This window comes from Sciurus carolinensis, chromosome 15 (assembly GCF_902686445.1).
Source record: "Sciurus carolinensis chromosome 15, mSciCar1.2, whole genome shotgun sequence".
In the NCBI taxonomy this organism is placed as follows: Eukaryota; Metazoa; Chordata; class Mammalia; order Rodentia; family Sciuridae; genus Sciurus; species Sciurus carolinensis.
The window spans coordinates 886620-897193 of NC_062227.1; the positions used below are offsets into that span (position 1 = coordinate 886620).

The following is a 10574-nucleotide window of genomic DNA, read 5'->3' on the forward strand; positions in this document are numbered from 1 at the left end:
TGAACGTTGTTTGTGAAATTTTTATAACCTATTTAGTGCTTTAATTTTTTTTTTTTTTTTTTTTTGCGGTACTGGGGATCGAACCCAGGGCCCTGTGCTTGCGAGGCAAGCACTCTACCAGCTGAACTATCTCCCCAGCCCACTAGTGCTTTAATTTTTAAAAAATGTTGTGGCCTTTTCTTTATTTGGCATTTTCCAGATTTCTTAAATATTTAATTTCACTTATGCCCTCCATCTAATAGCTGATGATGACATTATTGTCTAGAAAAAAAAATAATGAATCTATTTTAATGAAGACTTTAGGGCCATAAAACTTCTTCTAGGATATAGAAAAACATTTTATGGTTAAAAATGTACTTTATTTTCTAAGAAAAACAGATTGGATACCAGTAAGTATTATTCCAGAGTCTGTTCTAGCCCTTTTATATAATCATATTTTTGTCTGTACCAGAGGAATTTGAGAAGATAGAGAACTGGGGAGTTAATGATATGCTAACTTCAAGTTCATTGTTCTGGGGTTTGAGGGGAGAGAGTGTGTGTGTGTGTTGAGTTTTTGAGTACAAAAGTTTATAAATCATGACATTTTTGAACTTCAAAGGGAAAAAATGTTCAACCTAAGTGTTATCAAAGGTAAGAAAATGTGGAAGTGCTTTTTTTTTCAGATATTGACAAGTATAAATTATTTTAAAAAATATTAAAAGCCACAAAGTTATTAGAAGGTGTTCATTTTAGGACAATATGAAGCTATCATAGAACGTATACAGTTAATAACTGATCATAGTACTGATAGATCATAGGTAATTTTATTTGGGAAATAATATAAAAAGCTAGTTCAGAAACTTGTATTTTTTTGCTTTCACAGAGCTATTTGTTACTATTGTTTCTTGTACGTAACACGTTTTTACAGAGTAAAATGTGAATGTTCTAGAGCTAATACTGTCTGTCAGTCGTTCCCAGTGTCATACAGGAGAAGTCAGTCTGGTTGAATCTGAGAATGTGTTTCCCATGCCATCTCAGGGCATAACTCCACCAGGGATGGTTCCGACTGTCACGTCAGTGAGCAGCATCAGCAACACAGTTGCAACACCTGGCAGTTATCACACGAAGAGTGACCCCAGGGGACTCAATGTGTTCAAACAGGAGAAGCAGAAGGTTTGTCACAGGGAGCTAACAGACTTAGGAGTCTACTAGTGCTACAAGTCAAAGCAGATAAGTGGTATTGTATGTTATATGATATAGATAGAATTGAATTTTTCAACTGTTTAAGATTATAATAGAACCACAGAGCACTTAAAAATCATGTACACCAACAATTCTGTTCTTTAAAAAAATAAAAAATAAAAAAACCTATTACTTAATAAAATTGTAGTAATAAGCTGGAGAAAGTAAGTGAACGTTATGGAGTTGTTGTAATTTTCCCTGGGAATGAGATTTGGAAAGCATGTGCTAAACAAGACTTCTGTAGCTTGTTGGAGTCGAGTTAGCGGTGTAGATGTAAAGGTGGGAGCTGGCAGGCACTGCTTTCCAAAAGTATTTGTGTTCATATAAAAAAGATAAATGAAATTACACTTTATATTTTGTTATCAAGTACAAATACAGCAACCTCCCTGTAACTGTCAATGTTGATGATTTACAATACCCCAAGTTGGGAGAATTTGTAGCTAAAGCCTCAAGACCTTAGTTATAATTTAGCATTAATATTTGTGTGTGTGCATATGTGCATACTTCATATATACTCAGGTAAAATGCCACCCTACCGCTAAGGTTAACGGTGACTTTGTTGGTAGAATGGGTGTTGTATGATTCCCTTTGTCATTTCTTGCTTATAGGAAACTTGAGAAACTTGAATTTTTTCCCCCTTTTGTAGTACTGGGGACTTAAGGCGGGGGGTTCTGCCACTGAGCTACATCCCCAGCCCACACCTCCTTCCTTTTTAAAATAATTTTGAGACAGGGTGTCACTAAGTTCCCCAGGCTGGCCACGAACTTGTGATCCTCCTGCTTCAGCCTCCTAAATCACTGGGATCACAAGCATGTGTCACTGTGTGGCAGAAAACCCACAGTTTTAACAGATCGTTTATACTTTGATTTGGCTTAGCAGAGGATTTGCATGCTATTGTGGCTTTGAAAATTATAATCCTTTATCTAAATGTCTAATGCTTTTTTGTGATTTGGAGTTACACTGATTTCTGGAATAATGGTCCTAGTGAAATAGTAGATTGGTTGTTTAGAATGGAAAAACCATATCAAGTAACCTTGTTATTCAATTCAGGGTTGAGGTGCTAATCCTGATGTTCATACCATAGCGCCCCATCAGCCTTACTCCCTGCATGCTGCTGTCCCATACATTAGTGAGGTGGCCTTCAGTACCTGGTTCTTCCCAGTGCTTGCATTCACTCCTGGGCCTCACACCTGACCTTTCCCCTTATGTTTTCAGGCCGGGGTTCCCTCTTTTTCTGATTGCCTTCAGTAGAATTGTTTGTAATACTGGAATTCAAATTCTGATCCTTGTTGTAAAGGAGTGCAGAAGTACAACTCAGATGGAGAGGGACTTCTGCAGATAGGCTGTGCAGTTCAAGTAGTGGAAGAATGCAGCATAGGATATGTTGTCTTAGTTAATACACACTCTTGGCCTTCAGTGTTTTCTTTGCTGCAGTGTTAAATGTTAATGTAACATGACTACTATTCGGTTTAAGAGTCACAGCATGTTGAATCCTTCTAGTTTGCTTGTTTCATGGTTCTCAGAACAGCCAGTCTCCTCTTTCTGGACCAGTCTGAAGCACTCTCAAGGAACATGCTGTTCTGCAGCCACCCTCACTAATGGAGCTCCTGAGTGGAAGCATTTACTTAAAGTCACATCTGCCTAGTGTTTCCCATCAGGCTCTTCAGATTGTCACTACGTGAATGACAGCCCTCCCCCAATATCCCCAGCCAAGTTAGGTTATCTATGCTTCTACATTAAATACACATAAATAAATTAGATTTCTTTGCATCTGCTATGTATGTTGACTGGTTTGTAGGGGCTTAAATAGTATGTGATGTAACTCTTCTGTGTAGCTTGTTGTATTTAGCTTACTGAAAGTGTATTTAATCTTCATTATATGTCCTTTGCATTCTAGTCTTGATGGTTATGTTCCACAGAGTGGGTATGAGATATATAGCTATAAAAGCAATATAACTTCATTAAGAAAACTTTTCAATATGACAAATCAAAATCTGATTTCATCCCCATGAGAGGATCATTCATTGATGAGTTACTTAAAATCCCAAAGAATGGAAGCCACTCATCAAACTCCTAACAAAAGCAAAATGTTGGTAAGGCACAGAATAGAATATTTAATGACATGTGTCATTTAAAATGAAAATGAAAATTAAAAGATACAGAAATAAATCAATAAGGCAAGGCAGGGTTGTTATATGCCTGGTGATTTTATAAAATGAGTGTGAAAAATGCTGGAAGATACCATGAGTATAGTTGTGCTGGGTTAATGAGACAACCAGGGGGATGATTTCCTTTTCTCAAGATTTTTAAATTTTTGAGAATTTTAGAAATTTATTTAAAAATAAAAATCCAGTGGTGAAGAGCTTGATGATTCTTCTTTAATTCTTTTCACTGTTGGCTACATATGTGTGCTCCTAATGTTTTAGTCAGCTTCCTGGTATGACCATGATTTTTTCTACAGTTCTTCACCAGAACCTGAAGATTATTTAGTTGCTGAATTGTTGAGCATTGCCTCCTGAACAGAGGGTATCGGAAGTTGGATTTGTGCTAGGACGCCCTGTGAGCACACTTTGAGAATTATTTTGAGGTTAATTTTCGTTATTATTTTTTTTTTTTTGTGGTGCTGGGAATTGAACCCAGGGCCTTAGTGCATGGAGGCAAGCACTCTACCAACTGAGCTGTATCCCCAACCCTGAAGTTAATTTTAATTAGAGAAAAGAACAGGAAAGAACATTGGCTGAGAGCAAAGTCTATCTGAAATGGACCTTTAATAGAGGAAGTGGGATTGGTGGCCCATTGGGGAGATGAGGGTGAAGAACAAGAAGGTTAGCAAGGGAAAAGCCCCAGGACATTAAGTAGGCTTCTGAAAACCCCTCTCAGCCGTGAAGCCAGAAGAAGAGCAGATGATTCGGGACAGGAGCAGCGTGTCCCTTGCGTTGGAGCCTCTGCCCTGCAGGGTTCTAGACTGCGCGGTCTAGACTGGTGCAGCCAGCACCTCCTCGGAAGCTCCATTCTGCCTCTCGGGCGAGCGCTCTCCTTACCCTCGGCCGAACCCTCGGCCCGCCTCGGACAGCAGCGGTGGTGTGGTTTTCTTGCAGCCTCTGGAAAGTTGTAAATGAGTTCTGTGGAAGTGCCACAACATTGATTTCTTTTTTTTCCCTTAATTTTAGTTGTAGATGGACACAGTACCGTTATTTTATTTATTTTTAGGTGGTGCTGAGAATCAAATCCCGTGCCTCACACATGCTAGGCAGGTGCGCCACCAGTGAGCCATGACCCCAGCCTCAGCCCCAGCATAGCATTGTTTTTTCAAATATCTCTGTTAGCAGTTTATAGCTGAGTAAAGCAGGCTTTGTCTAAAAGGTTTACCTTTTAAAAAAAAAATTTTTTTTTTCTTTCTTTCTTTTTTTTTGTTGTTGTTGCTGGGAATGGAACCCAGGACATTATGATGCTTGCTAGACAAAAGCTCTCCCACTGAGCTACAGCCCCAGGCCTTTAAGGCCTGACTACTGAACATTTAGCTAAGATGAAAAGGAAGACTTGCCCACTGCTGCTCCAGTGGTGTGTGGTGGTGGAAAGGGCCTGGGGTGAAGGTGTTGCGGGTGTCTGCCTCCAGCCCTTTCACCAGCTTGCAGTGGTCATAGTGTTGGCAGGGAGGAAGGCGTGGCCTCGGTGTTGAAGGACAAGTGCTACGCACTAGTGTTCCATGGAGAGTTGCACCCATCAGAGCTGGCACAGTGTCAGGCAGGGTTTGCAGACTTTCAGATCAGAGACACTTTAAACTCCCTCTTTCCCTACAGCAATAAGTTTGTGTTTATTGCCTCCATTTCACTATTTAAATCCTTCACTTCCTGTTCCCTTTAACAGAAGCACTTTCTTTTGAATCTTTTTTGCTTAGGTAGTTCCTAATTTCATTGTAAGGATTAGGATGATATCCCAGGCCCTCATTGTGCAGAATCTGAGCACTAAAAATGACCTTTATATTTGAATTTTGACATCATTCATTTATTTTCATTGAATAACCAAAGTGTTGGGGTTCGGGGTAAATGCAAGAGAAGTGGTTTTTGCCGCCCCAGCCTTTGAAGTGTCGTAGCAAAGAACTTCAAAGATCTGTGCTTATGGTGTGGGGTGAGTGCTGTGGCGAGGTAAGTGCTGAGGGCGTGGAGTGGAGCGTGCCGCTGAGTGACTTCGCTGCTGCTGGTGCTTACTGTTTAGTCCTTCTAAAATCATTTGCATAGGATTGTAATATTTGGTATCTAAAGAAGATCTTATTAATGAATCTGAAAATTGTTGAAACTTTTCAAGAATTTTTGGGAAAGAAAAGATGTAGAATTTTACATTGTTGTTTACTTTAAAAATTCTTGATCTCTTTGTACAGAATGATCCGGAACCTAGCAAAGCTGCTCCACTGAATGCATCTAAACAAGATGGACCCGTGCCAAAGCCGCACAGTGTTTCACTCAGTGACACCGAAACAAGGAGACTCATGGATGAGTGTAAAAGACTTCAGGGAGAGATGATGAAGCTGTCAGAAGAGAATCGACACCTGAGGGTAAGTTGGTTGACCCAAGGTGTGGGAGATGCGCTGTCCATCCATTTGGCCAGGCTGTCTTGGTGTGTGTCCAAGGTTGCTTCTCCCTCCTTTCTCCCAGTTGGATTGTGTCCTGGCCCCTGCCCCACCTTGCTACCCTCTCTCTTCCAGGTCTCGCCCTGGCTTCTCCTGGCTGTAGTCGGCAGATGTCCTTGTCATGTGTGTCTGCCTGTGTCTTGCTCACCTCCTGTTTCTGCTGACCTTGGCATTCTGTGTCTCACTGAACTGCCTGAGGCCTGTTGCTGTCCCTCAGCAGTCACTAGTTACATGGCGCTGTCAAGCATTTGAGTTCAAGTTAGGTGTGCTGTGAGTATAGAACACAGTAGTGTTGAAGACTGAGTACCAAAAAAGGACAATCTCTTTATTATTTTGTCATTTACTGATATAATATTTTGGATTTACTGGGTTGAATAAAATATATTATTAAAATTTACCAGTCTGTATTTTTAATGTGCATTTGGAAAATTGACAGAGGCATGTGGTTCACGTTTGCAGCCCACATTAGCAGCTCCCGTTAGGGTGCCTTGGGCAGCATCTGGGCGAGAACGTGCTGATGAAGTCCCTCCTGTCCCCCGCTTGTGCTTCAGCAGTGCTTCTAACTGAGGCGACCCTCTGCCTTTCCTCACAGCACCCGCATGTGCACACCTGCACCTCTTCAGTGTAGTCTTCTCTCCTTTCAGTAGGAGTGTAGTCAGGGCCTGTTGCTTCCACTGTGCCCAGGGGCGGTGCTTCTGGGGATGGGTGCTGTGCTGCTTTGTGCTCCCAGCACGTGCATGGAGTGATCATTCATGTGTTTGAGTGAGCAAGCAGGTGGGCTGGTGAAGGAGGCTGGAGCTGCGCGTGTGTGTGGTTGGTGGAAAATGTGCCTTCAGCACGTAATTACCCAGCAGGAGACCTGAGTTCTTGTGAATCTTCTTGTAGGCTTACCACAGTAAAACAGACGGCCCAAAAATGTCTGTAAGTAAATCATTAAACTCTGGTGGTCAGTCAACATTTGATTACTCCTCCTGTTAAATGTACTTAGAAACTACACCCTGAATCTAGGCACAGTGTCGTGCATTGATCTGTGACCTCCTGATGTATTTTTTGAATTGTGCTTTTGTGACCATCTCTTCATATTCCATAGCACCCCCTCGAGTGCCCCCCATAAAGTGGAAGGAGCCTCTCCGGCCATGGAGTTTTAGGATGACGGGCTTTGTGTGTTATCTGCTGCAACGGCTCTTCTTTGGTGCAAAGTGTGCTCCTTAAGATGCTCCCTAGACTTACTCTCAAGGCCACTGCTTAGCTCTCAGCAGGGAGGGAGGAAATGGAACTGACAGGAGTGGCAGGGGCGGAGCGGCCCTGGGAAGCAGGTGGGGAAGCAGGGACGGCAGCAGGTGAGGCTTCACTCCTGGCTTCTGCTCTTACCTGCTGAGGTTCTGTGTGAGATTTTTTTGACCCTGAAAGACAACGGGCTTGTAGAGTGACTCTTGACCCTTCGACATCTCCTTCCCAGCTCATCCTGCCTCAGTCAGAGCTGGTCATCACCCTTTGGATTCCTCTAGTCCTTTGATACTTAATCCAGATTGCATCTCAGGCACCCAGTGGGCCTCTTAAAAATACAGATGACTAGATCCTCCCTAGACCTAGTGAGTCAGAATCGCTGGGAATAGTTGAAAATTCCTCATAGTGTGTGCTGTGTAGCTGGACTTACAGCTCTTTTTACCTGGAACATTTTGCTTTGCATAAGACCAAAAAACAGAAAGAGCCAATTCCAGAAAATCCAGTAATGGCAGATAACACTGTGTGCTCTTAGGTGTATTGTTCTCGTTAGTGTTCACAGATGCTCCTTGACTTTGTATGTGCTTGCATCCTGAGAAGCCCTTCATAATTTGAAAATATCAGAAAGTCAAACATGGATTTAATGCATTTACCAAGCATTCCAACTTGGGAAAAAAAGCACACCGTACAGTGTTGTGGCCTTCCCTCGTGGTCATGTGGCTTCCCGGCTTGGCAAGAGGGGACTGTGCCCCATGTTGCTATACTGGATGCATATCACTGTCACACTACCCTAAAGTCAGAAAGTTGTGAGTTGAACTGTCATGTTTATAAACAGTAGAGCAATCGCGTGAGAGATCAGCTTGCATTTGAGACGGACAGAGAGCCAGCCTGAGTAGTTGGCAGTTGTCAGTGTTTCCCTGCGTGTGCCCTGCACCACACGTGGGGTCCCAACTGCCTCAGGCCTTAGGCGACTCCTGCCTTGTCCTGAGAAACCCTGTTCCCTGATACACAGACTGTCCAGCACGTGGCCGTGAGAAACCATTTCACTTGGAAGGAAGCCACGTATTCCTGCCTGGATCCAAGTCAGTTTGACACAAAGGAACAGACTCAGTTCCAGTCCAGGTGCAGAGCATCAAATGAGGTGTTCTGTGTGCAGCATCCCACCTCTCTCTTAATGTGTGACTTTTAAAGAAATAGGATTCTTTCTGCTTTGCAACCCACACCTGGTGCTCACCCTTTACACACTACGGGCCCTGCTTTGAGCGGATCAAGACACTTAAATTTCACACGGAAATTCCCCCTGCTCTGACGTCCTGTAAGAGCCCATCTCTTCCTCCAGTTCCTTTGCCGTGTGGGTCCCTGAGCTGTAATGAATCAGAAGACCTGCCAGGTGTGCTCCTGCAGTCTCTAGCTGATTGGGCCAAGACTGGTGTAACCTTTTTTAAAGACCGTGGACCATCTTAGAAATAAATGTATTTACACAGTTGGTTTTTAAGGAGTATATTTTTTTTCAGTTTTACTGATTGATTGCGGTACTGGGATTGAACCCAGGGGCACTGTGCCACTGAGCTACACCCCTAGGTTTTTTTTTCTTTTTTTGAGACAGCGTCTTTTTAAGTTGCAGAGGCTGGCCTCAAGCTTGAGATCCTTCTGCCTCAGCCTCTTGTGTCGCTGGGTTTACAGGCTTGTGTCACTGTGCCTGTGTTATTGAGGCCTTGGGAGTGTTTGTCAGTGATGTTTGGCAGATTTATAAATGGCACAGCCATCACTGTATTCCAGTGTTTGAATGTCCTGTCACTCCAGAAAGTGTCCTCATGCAGTTGGACCCTGCCCCCAGGCGAGCCCTGCTCTGCTTTCCGTCTCTATAGGCTTGCGCTCCCTGTTCTCAGTTGCTAGTCTCAGTTGCTTATGTTTGTTTTTAAAACCTGTCTGTGTGTTTTCTTCCGCAGGATGAAGGCTTAAGGCTCAGGAAGGTAGCACACTCGGATAAACCCGGACCCTCCTCTACCGCGTCCTTCAGAGATAACGTCACCAGTCCTCTCCCTTCACTTCTTGTTGTGATCGCAGCCATTTTCATTGGATTCTTTCTAGGGAAATTCATCTTGTAGAGCGAAGCATGCGGAGTGCTGTTTCTTTTTTTTTCTCTTGACCAGAAAAAGATCTGTTTGCCTACCATTTCATTGGTAGTATGGCCCGCGGTGACCATTTTTTTGTGTGTACAGCGTCATATAGGCTTTGCCTTTATTGATCTCTTACGGTTAGAAACACGGTAAAAACAAACTGTTCGGCTACTGGACAAATTGTACATTACCAGATCATCACTAGCAGATGTCAGTTGCACATTCAGTCCTTTATGAAATTCATAAATAAAGAATTGTTCTTTCTTTGTGGTTTTAATAAGAGTTCAAGAATTGTTCCGAGTCTTGTAAATGTTATTTTAATAATCCCTTTAAATTTTATCTGTTGCTGTTGCCTCTTGAAACATGATCTGTTTAGATTGCTAATCCCACTCGTTCAGGAAGCGCCAAGAGGTGTTCTGTGGGAAGTGGTGCCTCTTAGTGTAAATTTCCCTCTACCTTTGCTAATATCATGGCAGAACTTTTCTTACCCCTCGTGAGGCAGTTGTTGACTGAGTTTTTCATCCTTACAATCCTGTCCCATGGTATTTAACATAAAAAAAATAAAACTGTTAACAGATTCTTGCTCGATAGCCTGCTTGTGTCTGTGGTGTCATTGGAAGGGGGAGCAGAGTGTCCACTGTGGTGACGAGATTCATTCTCTGGCATTGAAACCCTTCCCAATACTGCAGGGTTTGTAACTGATAGTCTTCGTTTTATTAAGGAAAGGAATTGATAAAATTTCAAGCTACTTTTGATATTTTGGAAGATAGCCATCTTTTCAGGAATAATAAAGTAACCAAATGCCATGAGAATAAAAGTGAAATCACTTGAGTGCGTGCGTGTGCCACGTGGCTGGCCAGGTTTGTTTCTTTACCCCCTCGCTAGGTGGTCTCTCTCAGGAGTACCTGCCAGCCTTGTAGTGCCTGTTACTTTATAACAGACTTCATCGTAGTGGCTGGGGGATTTCTTCCTGCCCAGTTTGACACGCAGATTTCCGCTGTGGAAAGTCAGTATTACTAAGTAAGCCTCAGGAATTTTCTTCGTGAAAAGTGAGTTTCCTTTGCCAAATCTGTTAACCACGTGAAACACGGTTTCAGTCTGGGCATTCACTATCAGGTCTGACACTTTCTGCACCTACATCTTCACTTTTTGGTACTATTCCAAAATAAATTTTGGAACCAGAGAAAAGATGGTCAGCTTCCTACTGAGTACAGCATAATACAAGTGAATTTTTATCCTGAAAATAGGTATAAAAGATGCTGTGACATGAGGGGAAAGGGGGCTCGGGACTCCATGTGCTGTGGGGAACTGTGGTGGCCCAGGTCTCTGTGTACGTTTTGTAAAAGCCAAAGGTTCTCAAGTGGCTGTCTGATTTCAGATGT

At 42.8% G+C, this 10574-nt stretch overlaps 1 protein-coding gene across 2 annotated transcripts in view; it reads left to right on the forward strand.

Annotated features, from left to right (window-relative positions):
- The window catches only part of Vapa (VAMP associated protein A), a 36324-nt gene extending 26542 nt beyond the window's left edge, over nt 1-9782 (forward strand). The window contains exons 5-7 of one of the 2 annotated variants that reach the window (XM_047526596.1): nt 1018-1152; nt 5600-5773; nt 9022-9782. In XM_047526596.1, the coding sequence (XP_047382552.1) occupies nt 1018-1152; nt 5600-5773; nt 9022-9180 (468 nt within the window). In that variant the 3' untranslated portion in view covers nt 9181-9782. The remainder of the gene's footprint in view (nt 1-1017; nt 1153-5599; nt 5774-9021) is intronic. The other variant, XM_047526597.1, reaches the window with a different exon arrangement.
- The last annotated feature ends 792 nt before the right edge of the window (nt 9783-10574 follow it).